Source organism: Helicoverpa zea, chromosome 15, assembly GCF_022581195.2.
Source record: "Helicoverpa zea isolate HzStark_Cry1AcR chromosome 15, ilHelZeax1.1, whole genome shotgun sequence".
NCBI lineage: Eukaryota > Metazoa > Arthropoda > Insecta > Lepidoptera > Noctuidae > Helicoverpa > Helicoverpa zea.
In genome coordinates, this window is record NC_061466.1 from 5,549,925 (window position 1) to 5,577,233 (window position 27,309).

Below are 27,309 nucleotides of genomic sequence, written 5' to 3' on the forward strand. Positions count from 1 at the left end.
GCATTCGACCAATGCAAATTTGTAGATTATTTCGGTAAATCAGCAAATGTTACATTTATTGCAATTTATGATTCATTCATTAACATTTTACAAAGATTTTGGTATCTTCTTCATTATCTTAATGATAGTTGCAAAGTAATACTTAGAACGGAATATTACTTCCTATGTTGTTCAAACATTTTCGGTATGTCTTCTGTCAATATTTAGCATTCCCATCGAAGCAATTATCTTAATGACATAGACAATGCATTTCTGAACTCAGGGTCATCAGATTGATTTCTGCATGAGGAAAAACGTTTGTGTGGATATCAGTTCCGAGTGTCTTTGTTCACGTATCTAGTGCATGCTAGGTTATGCATGAATAAAGTAGATGATCTACTCGTGATTGCTAAATGTTGTCCTTCTTACGGACTCCTTTTTTCTCTTTTCTCGCTGGGTCTTATCTTTTTTCTTTTTCTTTATTTTAACATTTCTTTGCATCTTCTATACGAATGAATAAATACATTCTTTAGGGCCAAAAATCCTTCAACACAGAAATCTACACCCTCATTCTTCGATTAGCATGACAAACAGCTGTTAAAACCACGTATAAGCTCAGATTACCATGAAAACGGTATAAACTACGGACAGGGCACGAACAAAATACGTTTTGTTACTTAACAACTGTCATTCAGTACTGTAGTGAAGTCATCGATAAGAGGTCGGCTGGCAGAATAAATGAGTGCATTCACCTCATTCGAGCTTAGATCATCGCTAGACTCTTGCACTGTTGCCCGGGTCCGATTGCCAATTTGTTGCGTATTAGATTTTTATTCAATTTTATTTTAGGAAAATAAGACGGTCAGGTAGTCGACTTTTAGGTAGTTTTTTGGATTGTTTCCAAATGATTGTGTTAGGTTAGGTAATTTTAGTAACACATAATGTGTTTGCGGTCCAATTAACGTACAAATAATTAAATCTCTATTTATACTATATGTAGAATTTGACAAGATCAATAATTGTTGCAACCGCCATTAATTAGTAAACAGCATTGTAGTAAACGATAACGGATTACTTTGTTTGATTGTTCCTCATTATGCTGTACTGAGACAATGTGTTCAACAAACATCGGTACTGCTGCCACTGAGATGAGAGGAACAATGTTGTTTTGATGGCGTACTTAAGTTGTGTTACAATCTGAAATAACTTGTGTGCAATCAGCATCACTGTAAGATGTCCACTTGCAATTTATTCATTTTGAATTTGTCTCCTTATAATTTGAACAAGAAGACAATACTTTTTTCTATGTATCAGTATGACTCACATCCTATGCATGTTTTGCTATTTTATTTTTGTTCACACTTACTGAAGTGCGAGTGGGTAGACTCTTGAGAATTAGGGCTGTCAAAGAGATGAGCACGAGTTTCAATGAAGACATGGATAGCAGTAGATTTCAATACAATTGTTCCAATATTGGCTACTTAAAACTATTCAGTATTCTCATAGACTTAGTTTATTTGTAAGCTCGTTTTATCTGGTTGCAAGATAAATAATTAAAAAATTGATTAACACAAAACAAAGAAATGGAAAGAAAGACAAGGAACATTCCAGAGTATCTAAACTGAGTGGAATATGCGATAATGATGACGACAATAAATAATGAGCTGACTAACAAAATTCTATTTCTTACAAAGCAGATTTAAAATGTGCTACATTTGTGAACTAGATCGCAGTTAATGATGGCGAGAAAACAGACATACTGCCGCGTATGACTAGACTAGCTGTCGACAATGACGATGAATCACTATGAGAATTTAGACAAGCATACTATATTAATAACGTTTACTACTATACCAACCTAATTATATTCCCACATAAGTTTTTAATAGGAACTTTTATACAAATTGTTTCACCATTTATTTCCGATGCCCACGCGTTTGTGGCGTTGCTCATCCCTAACGATTCGATAAATTTTATTGAGAATGACATCAGGACGGGTCTATTTGATATCGTTAGTACCACATTATAGTTTTGCATGTTTTTATTAATTTGTGTGGGCTTTGAAAACAAACTTGATGTCAATGGGAATACCATACTTGAGTGTGGTGATGATCTTGACGTACTTGGTTTAATTGATAATCCATTGACGCGTTTCGTCTTTCGTATGTTAGTGTTTATTCTAGAAGGTTACTCTAAAGATTATTTTTTTAGAGTTAAAGATTATAAGGAAGGTATATATGGCTAGTTTTCAAGATCCAAATTAATAATTGACGTTTAGTAGTGTAAAGAGACATTTGAATTTTTATTTAATTTTTGATTCACATAATTTTTTTCATGAGTTATTCGGTTTTTGTTATAATGCAGATTAAAGAGTTAGTAAGCCGCTCAAGATGATTATTTACAGAAAATTGGATAATTTTTTATCAATTACATAATGTGAGATATGGGTTGTTAACTGACATTAAAAAACAAATTACAAAATGTAAACATTTGCTGATAGCTAAATATTCTGTTTAAAAACATTTTAATAATTTGATATTACATACATTTGACTCTACATTTGATATATTTTATTTGGAAACCTATTTACCTAATCATAAACGTTACAGTATGTATTTTTGTAGTAATCTCCGACACAATTAATTTAATAAATTTTTATAAAAATATTTCTATGGCATGCATGATAGGCAAAAACCACTGTCCAACAAACAAAAAAGGACTTAATGTCTTCGTTCTAAGAACTAACATTTTTCCTGTATAACCCATGACGTCATTGAAATACTTCTGATATAGGTACTAAAACTGAACCATAAGAAAAACCATTACACAAAACGCTATATTTAGTACATTTCATTACATGTCCTTTGTGTATTGCCCACTCATAATAACAGGAAATTCTGGTTTGGAATCATAAAGGAAACACTATAGCCCATTTATTGTTGCAAACACAAAGGCTCTAGGTCGGATCACTGAGATAAAGAATTTTTGTGAAAGGTGTGAACCAGAAACAATGGTGTATCCTTGGCTTAAGTTACAAACTGAGAATCAACAAATGATTGTCTATTGTCTTAACATTTTGTAACGCCATGCTTCATTAGAAGATTAGAGGCCGAAAATTAACATGTCTTCTTTTTATGTTCGTACTCTAAAAGCATAGGTCAACTTGGCATATTTGTTTATAATTAGCGTTTCACATCAAGTTACGCAAAAACTCGATGCCCATAAAAGGTCGCCTCATAAATGCCAAACGGCCAAACTTAGATCGGGCCGTCTCGAACTGTATCTATTTTTCCACGAGTTTTATTATCACTTGCTCGCTAACTACTAAACTGTCGTTTAACGATCAGACCGAGAGAACCATTGGTCACTAAAAATTATTTATTGTTGGCACCGTTGTTTGTATTGGCAGTATCACAGTATCTATGTTAGTTTCGAAAGCGCTTGCAACTATTTCTAATCTAGTTCGTTTCTATTTTAATTACGTGCTGGGTACCCGAGCCGACATTCCAAAGACAACATTGATCTTAGTACAGTTCGCTATTGTCATTGTGACTTAGGTAGCTCGACATGTCTAACGCGTAAACGACCTCAAAACGGCATTCGACCTAGTCGAGCGTAGTCTAACATAACTCAAGTCGGATCGAAATCCAAACGCGAAAGTTTACGTTTCGTTACTCAATCACGACCCACGATATTTTGTGCCTTACGCTGTAAATATTAAAGTTCATTATTGTATTCTATAATCAGGGACACGTGCGGAATGGAGGTATTAATGGAGTCGGCTATCTACAACAAAGCATTCCAGCGCTTTACAATTCCGGCCGGTTTACTAGCGTGTTCGCTATCGTTCTTTTTGTACAGCGCTACATCGCTGCCGTTGCTTTTCGGACCGCGATGACTCAAGCCTCGGTAAACAGTATGCGGGGCGATGAGTCACCGTTTTACACATTCGCGTATAGCGTTTGAGTAGTGTTGTCAGTCTACAGTTGGACTCGTCAAGTAACCGAACCGTCCTAGGCGTTTATATCGCAGGGTTTACTGCCAAGCGCCTAGACTTAACACATAATAGGCGAGACAAGCTGCTGTTGTAACAAACATTTTGTGTACGAAGAACAAGAACAAGTTTGTGTGAAAGTGTAGGTCTAGTTTTGTAACCTGTGTGTGTGCGTGTCGGTAGTGAAACGGTCGATAAAGTTGGTGATCGTTCTGTGCTATTTGTGGATTCCTTACATACTGTTGGATTTGTTTGTGATAAGTTGGATTTATGATTTGACAATGCCGTCGAATAAGAAGCTGATTTCAAAGATGCGCCAGATCGCACAGTGGATCTTAGTGGTGCATGTGGTGAGTTATTCATTCAATTCATTCACTTCGTAAATCACGTTATCTAATGTTTGGAGTAAGATGAACTAGTTACCGAATGCCTTTAATAATATTGTTACAAAATCAATGTTTAATGTGATTAGAGGCAACATTAGGTATATGTTAATGATGTGCGCGTGAGATATCATATTCAATTAAACTATTACAAGGAGAGTCGAATATAAACACACAATTTACTCAAGTGTTCGAGGAATATACTAAAATTGAGACAGTAGTAAGTAAATATTGATTAGGAGCCTCCGACCGATCCCGGGGGTTGACTTAACTCAGTTACAAGTTCAGAGAGCAAAGTTTACTCCTTGATACGAGAGGCGCAATCTTTTCTCCTTTCAAATGCGAAAATAAAATCCCAATAAAATACCTAAAAACTTTTATAAACATGAAAACTTAGAAACTAGATGAGATTCAAAAGGGCAGACAATACACAAAGGACAAATCGTTCTCCATTGTTGACAAGTAACGAATCTAGCACTTAAGTAAATAGTATCTTTGCTTCATTTATCATTGCTGATTTAGTTGAACCCTATTGTTCTCAAGTACTGTCAATTACAAAAGATTTATCACTAGATCACCACTCCATCCGGTTTGCTGGAACTTAGGGACCATAGTAAAATTTTCTCGCCTTACAAAAGCTTAAGCTTTGACGGATGAACAACGTTCACAAAAGGAGCAAATCTCATCTGTGTCCCTTTTTTGTAGTCACAATGACGACCATAAAAGACCATTCAGGCAACTTTTTTAGTTCCGAAAAAACTTGTCATGCTCATTGTGTTTATTCTTGCTAAGTAATTGAAGCAGTGAGAAATAAACATAGAAGCGTCATTCAAGATAAATCAAATTTTCGTAATATTTAAGTCCAATTAGTTGTGCTTTATTCGTACTACTGAATTTCAAGAATACTTAGGGTACGATGACCTTATAGAAGAGGTGTTGAAAATTTCTTCCATAATTGCTCCCTTCATTGAAACTCGCAAGGGTCTACTTACAGGGACCCCCGCCCTTTGGCTGTCTCGGACTTGCTACTAAGTAATTAAGCTTATTTCCTTTGCTTGTTTTGTCGTTTGAAACAATTGTGTACTTGGTTAGTCAAATACATAGCCAAAATATACGACTTAGTCACAGAATTCCAAAATAGAATAGGAGCTATAAATTAAAACAGATTTGAAGAGCTCTTACAATCCAATTTTCTGAATACGATTTGTATTTCTCGATTTTTCATTGCCAAAGTAAACATTAATATTATGACTCGGTGACTAGACATGTCACAGACACAGGGCTTTGAGCCAATATCAAATTGAAATGCGCCATCAAAGCCCATGAAAGTGAAAAGAATAAAAGACAATCTGTTTAATTCAGTTGTATGGGACCTGTTTGCGGTCTCTGGTTTACTGAACGTGACCAGACAGTAGCTGGCGGCGGCCTAGGCATGACCGTGCCAATTGCCGACCGGCAAATGCAATTCCACACTAACGAATTCTTATGTTGTTCTATTTTATATTGCACTGCAATCTGTTCTGTTTGCACATCTGTGCAAAGCAAAAGCAAATACCTGGCTTTGAAATAAGTCCTCAATTCCATATCAGCACGTTCAATCAAAACAAGAAGTGATTATTTGAAATTGTTGTGAATGTTTGAGATTTTTACGTTGATAGTAAGTTAGTAGTCGTCATCATTTGTTATTGTAAACAAAACAAGCAACTGTGCTGGTGACTCACGTTTGTCTTCAGACGCAGATGTTAAAAGCTTTGCTAATTAGTCACAACCTCTATGTTTAATCCTTGTAGGCAAGGATGTGAGAAATGACTTATTATTTTTTCTTTAGCATTTGGAATTCTACAAAGTTTGCTACATTTTAACCTGCCCATCTAGATCTGTTCAAGGCTTTATTTAAACAATGCTAAATAAAGCACTAGCCTATAAGGAGCATCAGTTTCTTACAAAATATTTCTGATATTTTTCTTTTATTATGAACGTAGACAGTTGCTTCCATACACTATCCTTATTTGATAATCGATTGATTCACCATCTAAAAATATTAGTGGGTGTGGAAAAGTTTACGAAAAAAAGTATAGCTATAATCGCGCATTACCATATTGAAGTCACGCGACACCGCGCTATTTTAGTTCGGGATCCCAGGAGGCGTGTCTCCGGTATTAATACATCGGGCCGGGCCGGTGACTCATCTGGTCGTCTGAAAGCTCCGTCTTGTCCCACATCCTTCATACTGTTTGTATTACTCATACTGGGTGAACCCGGAATCGTTTATATGGACGACTTCGCCGGTATCTAGAGCTTGTTTATTATTAACGCGATTGTCTAAGACAAATTATGCAATGACGTGTGCAAATTCAAACAAGAAGGAATCCCCTTCGTTGCCAACACATTCTGAAACATCTCAGTCAGATATAAAAAACTCATTAGAAGATATTTATCACGTGGCAAAAGAACTTTTAAGGTCGCAATGAGTCACAAGTAAGGACATCAGTTTACTCGTGCTTTGAAAACTAATGCGCATTTATTTTAGATCCTGGATTCCACAAGGCTTACCCAATATTTCCGAGAAATTAATTTATTTCTGCTTTTAAAATATTAATGATAGTCTTCTCGGTGATCGATGGTCTTAAATATAAAATGATCATTTATTTCCTTGTTTGTTCTTTGTCCGAGTTGCGACTTGATCTCAATCAAGGCCAGTATTGTTTATCTCATTTCGACTTCCTTCCTTAGATGCAGTTAGCTTCGTGTAATAGACATTTTAGTTACCTAATTTGCATTTTTTCTTAGATTTAAAATTGGCTAAGCGTTTTACTGTTTTTTTTCGCAGTGTTTTTATGTAGTAGAATGCGGAACTAACCGCTTTTGGTATGCAGGTGTCTATATAATATTGGGTGTTCTAAACGAATAACATGCTTCACTTTTAAATGCAAAACAGTATCGTCAGTAATACAATCGTCGGTACCGCTTTGGTCAGTTAATAGGCTATTACTTTTAGAACTGGCGTATGGAAGGTAATTACAATAGTACAGTCAGCGCTACCGTTGTACGAATGTATACGTAATATGAGTGCAGGAAGTGAGCTGTTGACTACTCTACCCCATTATACGATACAATTGATGAATGGCCAGACGCGAGCATGTGTGCTTGAGCAGAATTCAATTTGATCCCTTTCAAAGTTAACCCTTACGCCTGAATGGCGGTATTGATTTGAATCTGTAAATAAAATGCTGAGGGGACGTGCTAGTTTTGTGCAAAAAGTATTTTTTTTACTTCTGTTTTGTGGCAATAATTGTCCTTTTCATCTTATTCTTTTTGTTTTATCTTGGCAAATGATATGCAGATTAGATTATGTATGCTTACTGATAGTATCCATTACCCCAACACGGGTGGGAAAAGGCTACTCAGATGAGGACTGATAATATCGATTTCTGCTACGACGAACCTTAAGATCACACATGGACTTTGTATCGGAGTTAAAAGCAAATTGTACCTACTTATAGGTATTTGTTTTGTCCAATTATGTCAGACTTTAATTAAGCATCAAAATATGTAAATAAAGAGCGTAGAAATCTCTGTAGACATCGCAAATCAAAACTGGAGGGTGGTACGGCCGACGTTTAATTATGTAAATAAATTTTCATGCATAGCAAGGAATCGTTAAACAATGCGCCAGATGAACCGAGCCTACCCTCCTATAGCTAAAGTTTAAAAGAGGACTGCCCCTCGGGCAAAAACGGATCACCCTTTTGTTCTTTTTGACGAACCTAAGTCCAAGTTTTGGACAAAATTCCATTTAATAAACACGCATAACGAGTACTGTATTGCATTATACATTCGCACGGTATTAAGCGTTACAAATGTTGCCATAAAAATGTTGCGTAAACACTGATTATTACGTAAGGTACGGCGTGCGTATGGTGAACTATTTACGTAAACAACTCTCTAGTCGGAATCGTTCTGAGCTGCTACTAATTTAGCCCTTAATGAGTGCTGGTACAGACCCTTCGTGTCCGGAGGCGAGGAAGCGGGAACTCATCACTGTCTCTAATGGCCTGAAACCACCCCCGGGTTAAACAGATATCATCTTATAAACAAATTCGAAAAATAAAAACATGCGATCCCGTCTGGATTGTCTCTCATTATTTTGTTGGTACGTGAAATTTTTAATTGCAAGTTTTTGTGATGCGGATACGAAGTGCTGTGTGCTTGTGTTTACGTGGCATTTACGAAAATGCCTAGTCATCATGGATAATAAATACTCGCTTCTTTACTTATTATCAGATTCATGTTGATATTACGTGTTATATACTTAAATTGGTATATTTTTTCCTGCCCTTTCGGTCAGGACCGGATGAAATAAAAGCAACAAACATCTCAGCAATGCGCTATAAAAATTTGTCTTCGCACGAACTAAATTTGGCAGCGTCCCCTGAAATGTTATCACCTCATAGTATCGTCGATGCACACAATATCTCATAATATTCTTTATATCCGTCCCCATAAACAGAAACGGGTCGTGGTAATGACGCCCCGTCGAGGGGTGAGAGGACGTCTAACCGGCAGTTACGGTCGCTGAATATGTGACCGCTGCATTTTATTACCACTTTACTCTGCCACATAATCGACCTTCATGATGAAGGGCTTCTTTCTGACTAATAGTCAGCTGGTATGCAATGCCCCTTGTCCTACATGTTCGAAGCTTGGACAAGGTTAATTGTTCAGAGAATTCCTTTCAATTATTAATGGGGCAATTTGACGCATTTTTCCCCAATTGAAAGGGGGATAGGAAGTAGAACGTCCATGATATTATTTAAATTAAAAGGAAACCCATTCATTTGAACTTTCTCGTTGTTCTAGGTTGAATTTATAGAAGCATACTGCACACCACGCGACACAGCCCGCCGTTCCCCACAACGCAGCCGGCGCTCCAGAGAACAGCGTCGCTCCCCCGAAGCCACCAGATGGCGCTACGAATCCCGCCGAACAAATTACGACTTTGACTCGTGTCGACGACCATACGAATACGAGACAGAGGCTCGAGACGGCCGGAGGTATTACGGGAGAGAATTCGACGGGGATTCTGGGAGACGTGCGGAATTTGACGCTGGGTCAGCAAGACGCCGTGCGGATTACGAGTCCGCCAGGCGGACCGACTTTGACTTGTCGGCTCCCAGTGTATCAAGGCGCAGTCCTGAAAGTGCCCCTGAGGGTTCAGTAGAATCCCCGCCAGAACCGGCACCTTCAGCTCCATTGAGACACGAAAGACAGAGTAGACACAGATCTCAACCATACTACGAATCTGGTAAGTAACATTCAATGCTACAAGAACAGAAATCTAAATAAGTATGATGATAACACAAACAAAAGTGTAGGCAAAATGAAAAATATCAAAGAAGATAACACATGACTCACAATAAACATAGCAATAGTATTTTTTGATAATGTCAATTCATGCCCGCAATGAAATTCATGAATGTTTAGGCAAAATGTTACCAAGTGGGAAGCGATTAGATTAGTTAAAGTAGATAACTTTGATTCTTTGAAATAAATTGTGATAAATGAAATCAGTAGGTATTGACCGCATTAGGAGTCTTTTAATAAGTACAATAGGTATATAAAAATAACGACATTAATTAAGTTAATTAAATGAAATATGATGCTTCACTTCCTTTCTTCCGCGCAATGCTAAACAATTTAATATCACGGGCATAAGAACATAAGCACCAAATTCGCATTCATTGTAATCGATTGGCCCATCCTTGAAATAACACAACAGAATTCGGATTACATGCAAATCATCATGTTTGTATTCAACCATTTTTTTATGCAATCCGAGTAAACTGATTTCCACATATTTTAGATTACAATGTTAAGAATTCAAGGCTAGATTCCTGGATTCATTTCGAGTTTTGAGAATGCTTTCGTATAAAAATAAAACTCAGTTAACGAAGCTACTGTAAAATGAAACTTGCAAAATTGACGTTAAATAGCTTGTGGACGGCTTGAAAAACAACGAAATTTCGCGCTTCATTTTCTCAGTTTACATGGAAGCTCTTACTTTTTTAAGAACATCCTCGTCTACGGCGGTCGGAACAAAAGGTCCATTCTTCTAGTGCAACAATCGTGGCAGAGCCTAGTTAGGCCATTGTTTTCTCTGTGGTTAGAGATATGCAGTCCTGCCTTTATTAAAAAAACCCTCCTCTGATTTTGAAGACGCAATCTTTGTTCCACAAATTCACAATCATAATTAGGTCAGTTTAATCTGGCACGAAATCTTGGTATGTGATCTGGTGTATAGTAAATAAGTGACTGGTTGGATACTTTCCAGAATTTATTGGTAAATTACTGCAGTAATCACAACATGAGTATGTGTAAAATAGAAAAAAATATTCGATAGATTAATAAAAAACCTATTTCTCGTTTACGATGTCGAAAGAAACATTAATCAGCGTCTAAGCCTTTTGCAAACAAAGTACATCTACGTTATCGGAAGTACTTGCCAAGCATTAATTACACGATTGCATTTTTTTTATCATTCAGGGACTTTCATTCGCTAATACCAGCTAGTATTGAAGCAACAATAGCAAGTTTTAATCAGCCCTTTTGTCGTTTGTCTGTCCGTCTAGACACGGCTGAAAAAATGTCCGGGATTTTATAATAACAGATGCTTTTGTGGTGAGTCGGTGTGTCTGTTGCTAGATTAGTTTTTTTTGCGCGACTAGTTTACTGTGAAACTTTTCAAAGCCTTTGCCTTCATAACCTAAATTCGAAAGAATCTCTTGGGGACACAAAGGTTTGAATACATGGAGTAGAAAATCGATTCCAAAGGTTTAAGCACGATACGAAGTCAATTACCTTTAACCTTTCACTGCCAACACATTTCAGAAAGACATTTAACACGTAAATCGGTGCAATTTAACAAATTTCGAGTCCCGCGGCCTGGTCATCCACGCGGAAAAGTAATTACGTCACCTAATGACGTCACTTACCCTCCCATCTGCACTCTCCACGTCGCTAATAGACAATTTGCACAGTTTTTGACGTCGTTTTGTACAATCGACGCAACGTGTTAAACGTATTGGGATTCCTCTTGTACTTGATGACAGTAATTTGGCTCGCAATTGTATTTGTGACAATGTGTTTCGAAAATTCTGATAGCATGAATAATGAGAATTGAATAGGAGTTTATTTACAGTCTCGTAAATATTTGAAGGATAATCTGACGAAGCAAGATTTAAAACAAATGAAAAAATAAATGTCTGTTTCATAATAAAAGTTTTACAAACTACAAAGAACAATGCTCTACAGAATAATCTAAATGAGGCAACGGAAAATACGGTATTAAAACAAAAGACGCGCAGAGCTTGTTCTAGGGAGCGCATTAAAAAAAGTTTATTATAAAATGGTATACTACTGCCTACGATTCGTTAGTTCTTTCCTATCGTCGTGGCTTTAAAATCCAGACTTTTATGTTCATGATGCATTCAGAAGGAGTCCTTTGTTACAAGAAGCAAGGAATACTCGTTAGGGTATTTCGTCGTGCCTTTGAAATAACATTACCTTTGCGTGTAGGCACGTGTGAGGGGCTTAATTTATTCAAACACACAATGTGTACCTAGTTAATCTCACTAAGGTACTTCAAATCCGATTGAATTGGAAATGAACATAAAAGTTTGTAAAACGAGGGAGTAAAATCAAAGAGAATCGTTTTAAATACGTCGTTAACTGGAATAAGTACTAGTTAATTAAACCAATTCATTTATGTAAACGCAAATAAGATAACTACCTCGTAGTGTCAAATTAAGATACACTCTATGACAGGTACTCAAAAGTTTGAATCTTCAAAATAAATACTTTCATTGCGGATAGTAAATAAAAAACATTACTTTCGAGTGATAACAAGTACAAATTTAATTAACGATAAGGTAAAACAGTTTAATGAATATTTTGAATATCTCTAAAGCGGGACGTTTATCAAAAGAACCCTTTGTCCTGTCCCCATTCCCTTGTGAACGCAAATAACAACTACTGGAAACGATGTCTAATTTACAACCATAGAAATTCGACAAAAGCATTCTTCACAAAGTCGTAATACCAGTACCAATGAATTTATGAACATACTTTGGATTCAAAAAAGATTTTATAAACTTTTCCACGTTCTTGAAAAAATGCTTTTCAATTCTTAACAATTGGTTGCATTCTTGAGGGGATCTGGATTCACAATCCGAACATTGGGATTTAAACGACGTCACTTGAGACAGGCTGAGCCACATCAGAAATAGGAGAAAATTGTAAATCCACGTCTGGCTCGTTACCAGCCTTAGTTTATTTTATAAAGATAAACCCAGTCGTTTCCTAGAAATGTTAAAGGTGCTTCAAAGAAATGTTTGCAATATAATATTTTTCTTTTGTTTTAGAATCATCATCTGAGGATCGCTCATCATCATCAGAAGGAGAGGAAGACGAATTTGGCGAGTTTGATCCATTCGCTACAGCACCTTCTCTACATTCCCCAGACAGTGGCCGTTCAGACCCACGATACGCTAACGCGCCACGAAGAAACCCTAGTCCATACTACTACGGTGACTTGTTTAAAACACCTCAACAAGTACCAACGCCATCTGCCCCTACTATTTCTACAACATCATCTTCTCGTGGCCCAAGATACAGAAAATCTGCCAGTTTAGACGCACCTCACGTTGCACCCAGACCGAATCTCCCAAAAAGATTCTCAGTTGCTGAAGATGGTTTCCGTGAGCTAGAGCGCTCATCATCTTCGTCTGGTGAGAGCGCGTGGATGCCGCCGAGGCGTCGCGGGCGCGACGCGGCCGGCTGCGCGTGCGCCGCGCCCGAAGATGTAGAGGAGCATCGTCCTTCTCGCAGCGTCTTTTACGTGCCGGCGCCACTGCCCCGCTGGCCGCAAGAGATGACCACCAGACAGATTTACGAAACAGCTTTCGACTGCAAAATTGCACGTTCAGATGATGATTTGGACGACTTCGACAGAGTCAGCAACCACCCTGCTCTTCTACAAGCCGAGGACCGTAAGGTTATTTCTTCCGCATCATCGGCCTTTGAAGCTGTGGAACGCAGTGAGCCAGACTACAAAGGTCGCCGAAAGGTGACTATGAAAACGGACAGTGTTCGACGTTCTAAAATCCCTACTATTCGCCAAAAAAGGGAGAATGAGAACAACGCTTGTGCCTTGTCAGAGGAATTGGAAAAGGTTCATATCGAGGAAGATGGACGAACAGCTTCCACCTCTCAACTCCCACTTCGTGGTTATACTCCGTCGCCACCATCAACAGCGCCTTTGCCAACAAAATTTCAACAGAAGGATGGCTCTGCAATGAATAGTATTAAAAGCGCTCCAAATTTGCCTCAGTCACAACCCGCGCACCCTCGTCTTAAAGACTTAAGGTTGCCTGTAAAATCCCTGCGTGCTCGGGACACGCCTACGAGTAGTGATGCCAGCATGGCTGATGTCAAAGGTTCAGTATCTACTGAACTAGATCTGGGACAACGTCTGAGGGATTCGAGTCGCGAGTCACGCGATGGTGATGATGAAGGAGGGCAATCAAAAGACGGTATTTTTTTAGAGATTAAGGGCCGGCCCACTTCCGATTCTGACACACCTGAATTGAATCGGTATACGGGGCCAAAGGGGGTCGGCCCTATAATGGAGTTTAAGGGAAGGCCTGGAGTAATTCGTCCGCGTCGCAAGTACTCTAGTACAGAAAGTATGGCTACGAGTAGCAGCGGAGGCAGCATGGAGTCATTGCGAAGTAGTAATAGTGAAGGGGACAGGAGTAGCAGTAGTTCAGAAAGTCGACATTCATCGTCGCTAAGTTCACATAGCTCTGACTCTGGAAATGTGCCATTTACAAAGTCCCATCATATGCAGCTGTCGGGGTTTGGGCACCATCCTGCTAAGTTGCACATTTTAAGCCCCATTTCTGACAAATCATCACAAGAACCAGCATCAGAAACTTCTGATAATAACAAAAATAACAATTCTCAAAAAGTGTCTCCTGAGGACTGTGATACTGGTAATGCAACATTGCAAACAACTGTTGAAATCGTTGCCAAACCTAAGCGCCGTGCTTTACAAAACAGGAATCTTTTGAACCTTACATTTAGACACTCCACTACTGGTGATTCTGAAATTCAAGGTTCTGACAGTGGAATATCGATTCATTCAAGAGAAGGCGTGGACTCACGAAACGCATTCATCAATTTTAAAAATAGTAATACTGAAGAAGAGCGTAAAGACGAAGATGTTAATCTATCAGATCTTCCTTTCGATATGCCCAAATTGAGAAGACGACGGGCTGAAGCCGAAGCCGACTTACGATCCTTGCCATTTGACATGCCTAAACTGCGCCGAAAGTTGCGCGGACAGTCATTACAGCTGAATAATGATTTTGGAGGGGCAATCTCGAATGCCTCATCTAGCCAGAGCGTGCAAGATTTAAATCAAGGTTGGTATTGTTAAAAAATATATAAATATTGTTATACTAAAACTAGAGAAAATAAAAATATCCCAATCGATTAGAACTTTCCCTAAGGGCTTTTTAATAATTCCATTACGTCGGAAGGATTTACACGTCAATCTTGTACGAAAGAAGTATACTCGAAGGGTCTGTCGTCTCGAATTGTTGGTTCCTTCTAACTCGAAACGACCGCTCCCGCATTATGCCGATTAAGACGTATGACTTCGGATTGCTCCACACGAAATTCTCTGGTCTAACGCCCATCCAATATTTAATTTGCTTGAGTGCTTTTTGAGGGAACTTTTTCCTGTACATGTTGGGAGCAATTTGTAACCGTTCAGCTGAGTTAGGAGTTCGTATCGCAGAGAATTGCGTGTGGTTTGACGTAATAGGCAGTGGCATCTTAGATTCAATCATTCCTTTAAAAAAGAAGTTTAATGATTTGACAGATTTGCTAACATCAATTATATTGCTTGTTTACAGGAAACAAACACAAACCGAATTTGAAGTTGAATTTTGATAGCGGCAGCGGTGGTTCTAGCAGTTCTAAGGGATTGCATCTGAATTTGGGACCTATAGCTCCGCCTCGAGATTTGGTTGACGCTTCTCTCCCACTTGACCGACAAGGGTAAGTTATTTTACATTGAGTTTACATTTACATTGAGTTTATATATTTGACTTTCTTTTAAGAACATGATAAATTATAAGATAAAAAATAATTAAATTCTTATTTATTACAGGTGGTACCACGGGACCTTATCGCGCGTTGAAGCTGAAAGTCTGCTAAGGGATGCGGATGAGGGCGCTTTTTTGGTTCGAAACAGCGAATCGGCCAAACACGACTATTCGCTTAGTCTAAAGTGAGTATTCACTATCTGCAGACGTCGCTTATTTTAGATCATAATATAACATTGAGTCATCTCTGTTGTTATCTGTTTGCTACGTCTTTGGAATATTTGGAACACAACTTTACTTATCTGGGTTTTTACTTACTTTTCAGATCGACACGTGGTTATATGCACATGCGTATCTGCCGTAGTACGGATGGCTACACTTTGGGCGGTGCGGCGACAGCATTCCCCACTGTGCCCGCTCTCATGCGGCACTACGTCACTGCCCAGAGGCTTCCAGTACGAGGTGCGGAACACATGGCACTGTCCACACCTTTGCCAGCCGTCCTACTATGAACATCCCATAAGGAAATATGGGTTTTAATTTGGAGTGAACCTCGACCAACTGAACTTGGTCGGTTCGAAGTTTGGTAAGGTGTACATAAGCAGCGATCGGAAATCCAAGGTGTGATTATTTTTTGTTTAGATTGCTGATGAAGCACAAGTGAAGGAGTTACTTATCGTATTTGTATTAGCTTTAGGAAACCAGTGAATAATACCAAAGAATTCGATAATTTTTGCTATAAAACTGGCTTACATTATTTTGTATACGCTCAGGTAGCAGTATAATTATGCTAGTCCAGAATATCGCAGCCACATAATATGAAATATAATATATTATTTATTCGCATATAATCATTTTCACATTTAAATGTACGAGTATACTTAGGTACTATGTGTAACGAAATCGGTACTTATGTTGTCTTGCTTCATATTACTCATTCATCGTTTATCTTATGCATTGATATCCATATATCTTTTATTAATCAGTGTTAACTATATGTATATTGTACGTTTGTTTGGTATTGACGCAAACGATGATATTAGGTTTATTGTGTGATAATTCGTTTTGCAAACATTTTGCGATGAATCATCAAAACATGTTAATCTGACCTCTGTGTTAATTTGCAATAACATGGCCTAAACAATAGTCTAGTAACGTAATTACCTATTTGCTATTGGTCTTGTCATGGATACAGACGTCACGCTTGCGGTAGACTTTGTACTTAATGTTATTCTTGAATCATAAAGTATAGAATACATCAGCAAACTAGCTAATTACGTAAGTTCGAAAGTAGAGGAAAATTCCTTTACACTAAGACACAGTGACAGTTATAAAATACTTGATTTTATTATTGCAATAGAGAAGGCTTCATTGCAGACATTATTTAGGACGATATTGCCATGATTCACGTAGATACAGGTGTGAAGAATCAAGTCTGAATATAAATTCGTTTTAACAATAAGTGACTCACTATGAAAATATTCAATTTAAATTAAAAGCGCGTAAACTGCTTACGTAAACTATAAAATGTATTCAGCAAGGTTAAAAACAAATCAGATTGCAAACCGTGGAATATTTATGTAGCAAACATGAAATAGGTGGGTACAGTTGTCACATTGACGAGTACACATAAAATAGAGCCTTGCCTATATAGTTACAAGGTTGAATTTCGTAGAAAATGTCATAGCATGAGTCACGAGCACGTGGGCTGAATAGACACGAAAATAATATCGATTTAGTACAAAATTGTACGGAGTAGATTTGATGTCAGTTGGAACTTTTTTATAAACTGTATGTCAAACATAGTAGATATAGAACATACATACTTATTTATATCGAAACCTCAAGTGTGTGTGCTAATTTTAAAATAACTTTTAAAATATTGTCGACACTTCTTGCTTTTACTGTGGAGATAATGAATAAATGTTGTCAGACCATTTAACATGATGCAGATATTTAAAAGAAGCAGATACACTTGAGGCACAAAACATTGGCCAACATGAAACGATATTAAATAGAAATGAATTTTGATATAGCTTTCATACTAATAGTGAAGTCTTAAGCTAATCATGATAATAATGGCACATAACAGAATAATATAAGATCATAGATGAAGATTGCACATGTTATGTAACTTTCACATGATGACTTATTTATATTTTTTGTTATATTAGAATTTAAGTATAGTAACGGGATGGATTATGGGGCCCTCATTAATGGATAGTTTTAGTTCCTCTTCATAGTTTTATATCATCTGGTACTTTTACAACGATTATGATTGATGGCCAGTGGTATAGTCAATGAAAGGTGTAGCAGCTATATTTAATAGATTTTTCTGTGATTTTGTGTTAAATACAATAAAAGCCAAAAAAACGTTGTGTATTATAAATTAAGTTCATCATATTTATTGTGTAACGCATATTCATGCTTAATTATGTTCACATTTGTGTAATAATGTACAACAAGATCTCATGATTATACTTCCTTTGTATGATTCAGTTACCCTAGTGTTAATTTTGATTGATTTGTACCTGATTTTTTGAACGAAACGTTGTTTGAGACTTAAAAGAAAATTACGTTTTAACAGATTTATTTTGTTAATTAATTAAGTGATCATTAGAATAATATTAACGTAGATATGTATGGGAATGAACGAATTTTTCGAATGTATGTGACATTTATTATTGTATGTAATTACTTAACCACCGCAGAGCAGCTTTTGCAAGCGTGCAACTAATTTTAATATAGAACTTAATATACCGTTTTATTATTAAGCCGAGGTACTTATTACATGAGAAAAGGAATCATTTGGGTCCAGAATCATCGTCCTTGACGATTTTTAACATCTACATTTTGTAGAAAGCATAATTTCTTATTTATCCGTCTCATGTATTATGTACGAAGTATGATATGTAGTAAACGCGTAAAGGAAGGTAGACTAAAGAACGGATAAAATTCTTATATTTGGAAGTTTTGAAAAAGTGTCAAAATTTTTTTCATGAGCGTGTAAGTCCCGATACGGAGTTAGGTAAAAATTATAGCTTATAGTAGTTATAATCAACTGTAATTTTGAAGGTGTAGTTTGAAATTGACGATGAAATAAATTCCATAAAAATAAAATATATTTCTTTTATTCCTATTACCCTTAATCAGAACCGTAGTGTTACCTCAAATATTTACCGACGAAAGTTATACAAACTCAAGCTAAATCGTAATTACCTACACACATTATTTTGCTTGCAAACCTAAATTGCAATTTCGTAAAAAAATGTTCGCCAGCAATTTGTTGCCTATTGTTTTCTAGAGCAAGTAGATCAGAAAAAACGAACATTTGTGCGAGTCCTAGTGCCGCAACAGTGAGCTCTACGTGGCTCTACTATGGCCGACGAGGGTCATAAAAGATTAAAAATATCAGGGTCATAAAGATATCATTATAAAATCAGATGCACCATTATACAATACTAGAATGACTTCCGGGCGTTCATGCGGATCACGCACATACATGCGGAGAAACACGCACCCCCGCGCGTAGGTGCGGGGCGAGACGCAAGGTATGGCATGGCACACTGAATCCCGCAATGCCGCGCGTGATTTTGAATGGGCGTGAGGCGATTATCACACTGCCCCGCATGATGCAGCGTAGTGCGTGGATGCGTTTTTTTCCGTTGTATAGAAATATCTCCGTTTGTATGGAAAACACGCATAGTCCAACACACTGAAAATGCATCCACGCGCGTTCATGCGGATCACGCACATACATGCGGAGAAACACGCACCCCCGCGCGTAGGTGCGGGGCGAGACGCAAGGTATGGCACACTGAATCCCGCAATGCCGCGCGTGATTTTGAATGGGCGTGACGTGTATATTTGAAAATGGAACTCGCTGTGCGTGAATTTACAAAACGCACCTACGCGCGTGAGTGCGTGAAAAACCCGCACGATGAGCGTGATGCGGGGCAGTGTGAAGATCACCTTATTGTCTTGAAATAATCAAATTCTTTGTATTTTCTGAAAATTTAAAACAGCGCCATCTATCATCAGCAGCCTTGAACTAAAATGAGCTTAAACAGGAGCAAAATATCTTATTGTAGATGTCGCCTTTGACCCAAAGTGTTAAACTTGTATTAACGCCATCTATCGATGCAAGTAAGTTTAAAGAGGTTGGCACTTGGCAGAGGCTGCATACAGTTGGTACAACATGAAATACATGCAATAGAATTGAAATAATAATAATTTAGATGGCGCTGAAATAAAAAACTACTACTAACTACTAAAAAAGGATTGTGAAGAATATGTTTTATGAATCTACGAAACTTTTATTGATATATTAAATTATTTCAATTTACTTTAAGAAGAAATATTTTTCTTTCCATATTTCCTATCAACATAACCCACTTACTTGACCCTTCCAAGAAGGTTCCGTCGATTTTTCGCCCGGAAGCCATTATGTCCTTTTAGTGTTCCTATAAGCGCTTGCCTTCTTGTATTCGAATCGCATTTCTTGCTTTTATAACTTTGGATGACATATCTTTGCATTTATGAATTCCAATAAACTTGTGCTAAAGCTTTGAATTATTTTTCTGATATGCATCTGGAAAGAGAGACTAAAGATTCAGTCATCAAACTATCAATATATTCGTTAAAGTTTAATTTAAACTATGTTTCACAATCTTCTTTTTCAAACTATTCACAAGCAAATCACCAGATTTCGCATTGGCGCAATTTCCTCAATCTACAAATGTTTTTTTTAATTTTTAGTGAGTGCTCAGAATTCATCATGAACGCATGTAAACGCCATTCAAAGAGAAAGAAAAAATAAAAACGTTGTTCGTATTTCAAAGCACCCCTGCACAAACTCCCAATGCAGTAAAATCAAACTGGACATTCAGAGAGTTTTCCGGTCAAATTATTTTTTCCAAACCAGTCCGGACCTTATAAAGAGCCCTCTGTACAAATTTGTACGGACAGACAAATAGGACATCATCACGGACTGTTGACACAGCCTTTGTGGGGACAAAGTGTCTCTTCTAAAGGTTTCAAAGGTTCTCATGTCAGGGATCGAAGGCCTTATAATTTATTTTGGGTGCGTTTTGTTATTTTTTTTTGGACCCAAATTACGACATCTGTTAATTTGGTCATTAAATACATCGCTTTGTTCAGAGTTTCAGGAAGAAATATTTTTTTTTGTAAACTGTGGACGTTTTGTGTTTCAAATATTGGCTTTACAATATTCAGCCTTCCGTGACTATCCATGCCAAGTCGTAACTAATCTCAGACCGAGATTAGGAAAGTTACTACCTTAGCTGGTTACCCGAACTTCTTAAAACACAAGTTCAGCAAAGTTCACCTGACTTGGGAAACTATCCGAAGTTTCTGTTACCAGCCAAAAGGTCGAAGTTTGTACGGCATAGGTACTTTCTTGGTATCTAATACCCATAGGAATGACCCTTCCACAAATATTATTATGAACGCCTTGTTTCTGATCCCTTTTCGACGATGCGGCGAATATATAATTATCAACTATTAACAGAAAATAAGTAACTATTGTTCTTTAATCATTTGGAGCACCTAATAAATACAAGCTGTTGATTTGCATCCGTGCCATATTCAAGGAGGTAATTATGCTAATGATTTTCGACCCAAATCAATAAAAAAATTGGTACGTAATTTTTTTTCTTTAATTTTTCGGAATTCCGTAAATGTCATCTATCCTTGTTTAAACATGGCGCGTATATTACTGGCGTTAAAACCGTGCTGCACCCTCACACAAACGCAAACACAAAGCATACGCAACGATCACTCATAAATTTCATTCATAAAATTGGATTACTTCGGAAATACCACGACATTACAATGACAAAAAAAGCAGTGCATATTAGTTATTTCCCATCTGCTGTAATTCCAATCGATTATTTACGTATTGTATGTCCTCCTCTTAAACTATGGCACATATGCAAATCAACACCTTGTATAAACAATTTAAATGTGGGTTTTGCAAGCAATTTGGAAAAAGCTTAATTAAAAATATCGCTTATTTGGGAAAACAAACATTTTCCTTAATTTAATCAATGTGTCGTGTGTAGGGACTGACTTGTTTCCTCGTGGGAAAACGCCTAAATTGAACAAATTTTAATGTCTTCATTACTTAATTGTCATTAAAAGCTTGCGTGCTATTCGTAATGACTCTAACGAGTCTTTTATTTACGACTAGCTGTTGCCCGCAACTTCGTCTGCGTGGGCAATATAGAATAGTCAAAATACTACTTATCCCGTAGGTGCATTCTTTCACGTGACAGTATAATTAGGATTAGCACTTAGCAGTCGCATAGATTCATTGATCAAGGTTGTGTTGTGGATGTGACCATTTATCTAAACAAAAGAAGTAAAGTTTGTGACGTTGTGAATATCTCTGGATCTAGTCAGCCAATTTGGAAAATTATTACGTATGGTGCGTAAGTAATTTTCACAGGAAACAGCTATAATCTATGTCTATATGCTTTGAGTCTGACAAAGCTGTCATTTGTACATTTTCTGTAGCTGCTGCGACTAATCAGAAGCCAGAAAGTCTGTCAGTCTTACCATGGATATCGTCTTGTGTAGTTGACTGGATTGAAGATAGGTAGATAGGTAGTTGCTCCAAGCGAAATATTGGTACTAAAACAGATTCGGTGACTGGAAGCCAACACCAACATAGTTGGGGAATAGCTGGATGGATGATAAAATGAGTCATCATCATCAGCAGGCGCATAGGGTAGGATAGTTTCACTACTTGGGAGAAACACTTGTATGACGGGGATTTTCTGTGCACTTACTCACTATGGTAAGGCTGACCCCACATTAGGCGTGCGTGATCCTCGGGTGTGTGAGTAGCGCGGGCGTCGCGAGCGCGCTGCGTGAACGTCGCGTTTTGCTGCCCTGCGGCATGTGTGAAGAGTGCCAGCGACGCGCTCGCGGCGAGCACGCGGCGCTCGAGTTGCGTTCTTACCCCTTCGCCTGCTATCTCCGCCGCCCGCTAAACGTCTTAGCAGTTAAACGTCAAGGAGAGCGGCGCGTGCGCGCCGCGAGCGCGCTGCAAATGCCGCAGGGCAGCAAAACGCGACGCTCACGCAACGCGCTCGCGACGCACGCGCGGCGCCCGCGCTACTCACACGCCCGAAGATCGCGCACGCCTAATGTGGTGGCCTAAGCCGGGACTCCACCGAAATGTTTGCATTAGTTCACGAATAGGCAAAATGTACGTATCTGTGCGAGTCCACTTCATGTGTTCGTACTTGAAACCTGCAGTTTTGCCAAGATTTTCAAAATGTACGCTCGCAATTTGCCATTTCTTGGTGGAGCCAGCAAATCAAAAGAAACATAAGTGTTGTATATTGTGCGTCACTACCGCACACCGGGAAAATTTCGCTCTTGCGGAGGACGTTTATATACCATATTTTGTGTCACACGTAAACAGGACGACAGTAAGTATCCACCGAAACACTTTCAAAGATCTGATGAACAAACAAATCAGACCTGACTTGGTCACCTGGGGCCAATCAGAGCTCTATGAAGCGATCATACGCTTTGGCTCCTACTGTTATTGTGGTTTCTGAAAATTTAATCACCTCATTCAACGATGATTGTAATTCTGATGGTACTATTAAGAACACTTGCTTAGCGCAGAAGCTGACATTAGCAGGTCAAGTCTTTTGACTTCTCGAATAGGATACCATTGGTTTTTGTGCAATGCATACCTGCAATGCATTCTGGATTAGGATAGGATATAGGTGGATAGGATTTGCAACAGAGAACAATTCTGTCTTTGTGATTAAATGACATCAAACGTAGTTTTATATAAAAGGTGTTTTTTTAGACTTGGCTCGGGTCTTACTGAGACTGTTCGTAATCGTGAACAGTGTATTTGCGATCAGAAGTTGAAAGTAAACATGTCTTTGGTATGCGGCGCGTAATTTGTACGTTTTCAGACGCATAAAGCATTTTACGTGTGTATGGTATTAAATCGAGAAAGCTCCCATTTCTTATCTGCACTTTGTATCTGGGCTTGTTTTTAAAGCTACAGAATCCTACATTACCTACCTCACGTCACTTAGCAGCGATTGCGAGAGATAGATCCTCATTTCTTCTAGGATTAAGTTTACATATTTTGCATCAGAAAAAATAATTAAGGTCGACTTAATACAACCCCAGCGGGGCCCAGCAGGGCCAAGGCCTGCCGGGGCTGCGGGTTGTTCGAAAGAGATACCGCGGCCCTGGTACACAAAAGGCCTATGACGGAACACGACGGTTTTTAGTCAGTAAGAGTCTGACACTCCCTCACCGCTGCTAACCCACAGCGGGAGGGGTCATTTGATGATTTTTGACGTCGGAAAAAAAAGGTCTACTTAATACTACTCACTCAAAGTAATTTGTTTTAAAACCACCACATTAGTGGAAGATAAGCTAAACTATGTTTATGAAAAAATCCTGATATGAACTCCATCTGTAACTTTAAATGATAATTAATTGTTCCACTAAAGTCATCATTTTTGACATAATGTTCAAAAAATAATTTAGATGGCACCGTTTTAAATTTGGCCGAGAACTATTAATTTTCCTTTCATCAAGGTAATAATTATAGTTGGATTTTGATGTGGCACGGCAAACTGACAAACACTATTGAAATGTCTATCGAAAAATTACACTTCGTGTTAAAATATGGTGAATTACGGAAAATACACAACTCCATCTGTTGAAATAATAATCCTCTATAAAGAATGTATGGTAATATTGTCATTTAGGTGATCTTCACACTTCAATTCATCTTCAAATGTACAGTTATGACAAATAGATTGCGTGTCGTAATATTTTACATCTTGAATTCACAAAATTAATCATATCTTTTGATAGAGTGAATCGATTTCGATGAAATAAAAACTAAGTAATACCCCAAGTTACGTAGAGTTTTTGTATATAAGCATTGTCTGCATTTAATTCGTAGATTTTACGTGAATCCCGAACAAACAAACAGATAAACAGACAAACAGACAAAAATGACAAAAATGATGGAAATGGGTTCTGTTGGTTATCCTTTAACATGCTGGCTATTTTTTTTGTCAATTTCTTCAATGTACAAAAATCACTTTTCTACAGATTTATTATATGTATAGATGTCGACTATCTAGTCAAAGATCATGGTATCAGTTTGTACCAGCTAGGAAAAGGAAAAACTTTAGCTTATTTATCATTTAAAAAATAATGGGATTTCATTAGTTTAATGGGGATTTTTAATAAGATAAAGAAACATTATGAATAGTCCTTTCCATGTCTTAAAAATGAATCGGAGATATATTTGGTTTCGAAGTCAGTTTTGTGAATTTAGATTTCAATGTTGAGCTCTTCCCAAAGAAACAAATGCAATTTGTGAGCGCATAAAGTTTATTTTTATACTATTGCTTAGAAATATAATGGAAATATACAACAATAGAACCTCCAAGGTGTTGAGTGACGCAAGTTTAATTTATTATGCACAAGAGAATGCAACGTACTGCGCTCGCCAATCCGTATGTTCTCCCAGGCTATTTATTATTATAATATATTGCTGTTACTCGTAGTTACAGTCCTTGGGGCATGATTTATGTTCGATAGGAGTATTAACTTGTAAGTCCTTATCAAACGTTTATAACTTTCTTTGTTCGGTTTACGGTCATTTGTTTCTATTCAAATTCAGAATTTTTCATCATTATCATCATATCAACCAAATGCCATCCACTGCTGAATGCAAGCCTACCCCAACGAACGCCGATTCAGATTTATTTGCTGCTTAAAAGACCTTTTTTCATAAAATAAATCTGACATACATATGTCGGAGACTGTCAATAGTACAGACACTAAACGTCACGCAAGCGCGCCCTCTAGCGGCGTTTCCGGTGAAACAACATTTTGGCGCGCTTGGCAGATTCGTGGTGGTCGGCGTGGCGTCCGCGGAGCTCAGTCTTGATCGAGTCTTGGTCGAGGCTTCGTCGAGTCTTCGTGGAGTTGTCGCGTTACTGCCTTTCGTTACGTGTAGTGTACCTAGTGTTATTGCCTAGCGTTGTAGTACCGTTGTAGATCCATATTGTAAAGTGTGTAAAGTGTCTTTTGAAATTAAAGTGTAGAGGTTCTTCTAACCTAACAGACAGACATGTGTTGCTGGGGAGTTTGTTCCGCCACTTCTTCTCCCCAGCCAAAACACATAGGAAGTGGCGAAGGGCGGGCGTTTTGGGGGTTGTCTTTTGTTCTGACTAATTTGAATAAACGTTTGAGTTTTTTAGTTTGTTTGAGTTTTGAGTTTCTTTGAGTTATCTCTTTGCTTGATTACCCTAACTGATGTCGGACGATAGTGCCATCCTGATGACGCCTCCGACATTAGAAGTGGGATGTCTTGAGTCACAGATGTCAGACTCCGGATAGAGGATGTCTTGAGTCGTAGATGTCAGACGCCGGATAGAGGTTGTCTTGAAATGGTGACTATCAGACTCCGGATAGAGGATGTCTTGAGTCGCAGATATCAGACGCCAGATAGAGGTTGTCTTGAAATGGTGACTATCAGACTCCGAGAGGATGTCTTGAGTCATCGGTATCAGACGCCGGAGGGAGGTTGTCTTGACGGAAATTGTTGAATTTAGCTTAGTTTTTGACTTTTGTTAGTAAGGTTTGCTATGTGAATTTTGCTAGTGTGTATTTAACGATGTAAGTGGACTTTGAATCATCTGGATTAAAAAAAATGGAACGTTGATAATTTCAAATGGAGTTTGTAGTAGTAGATTTATTAAGAATTTCAGCGAAGGTACAAGTATGGTAACCACGGTTATAGTAATGGTATCGTTTTCCATTGTTACATGTCAAGCTATTTATTGAGGGTATGCTAGAAAATTAACCGAATCTTTGTCTTTTTTTTCATGTTTCAACAATGACGGTGGTTATTGTGCAATATGGCGACAAAATTACTGCGGAGCATCCCAGCCGCCTGCCAGGAGCCCAACGTGTCATCGTGAGTTCGGAGTGTTGGTGCGCGTGCATCTACGTGGCTTCACGTCCGCGAAATCCGCTGTACTGCGCGCTATAGCGATGTGCGCATCGTCACGCACGTTGAATGGAAACCCGGTGAGACTGATCCATTTTTGCTTTATGTTGACGTTATTTGTTTTGCGACATTTTTAAACTTGAGAGGCAGTCTGTCTCGCTGATTATTGTTGGTTATGAACTGCCTGGGTTCAGTGAGCATTCATTGCCACAAGCTTCGTTATAAAGCTGCTGTTAGGTTTGTTTTGATCCGAATGTGTCCAGGAGCTGACATAATGTTGATGTGACCTTCATGAATTGCATGGTTGGGAAAATCGACAATCAGTGAAATTAGATTTATGCCATGACAGTAATATTGTCATCGTTGTTATGAAAATGTTGTGATAAAATTAACCGATTTCCGATTTCTTTTGCATGTGATAATCCCGTGAGCCTCTCCTGCTTCGAATGAAAGGAGTCTAGTCTGCTAGTTCGTCGCTGTGGCGTCCGCGAGCGCGACGCCTGGATTCTACTGCGCGCCGGATTTCAGCATGAACATACACGAGACGCTATGCACAGAGATGTTACGACGCCTGAATGATAAACCTGGTGAGATCAATCCAATTTTATTGTGGCTTGTCATTGTACATTGTACTGTTTGACTGACTCGTTGGCCTAGTGGTCGCAAGCGTGACTGCTATACACGAGGTCTTGGGTTCGATTCCCAGGTCGGGACGAAATCGCTTTGAGTTTTAGAAACTTT

At 38.2% G+C, this 27,309-nt stretch overlaps 1 protein-coding gene across 1 annotated transcript; it reads left to right on the forward strand.

Annotated features, from left to right (window-relative positions):
- Positions 1 to 3,931: 3,931 nt before the first annotated feature.
- Positions 3,932 to 18,647, forward strand: LOC124636775. The gene is made up of 6 exons (XM_047172913.1): positions 3,932 to 4,323; positions 9,217 to 9,661; positions 12,777 to 14,840; positions 15,336 to 15,480; positions 15,593 to 15,712; positions 15,853 to 18,647. Exons 1-6 carry the CDS (start codon positions 4,255 to 4,257, stop codon positions 16,037 to 16,039), a joined length of 3,030 nt encoding a protein of 1,009 aa, XP_047028869.1. The 5' UTR covers positions 3,932 to 4,254; the 3' UTR covers positions 16,040 to 18,647.
- Positions 18,648 to 27,309: the final 8,662 nt, after the last annotated feature.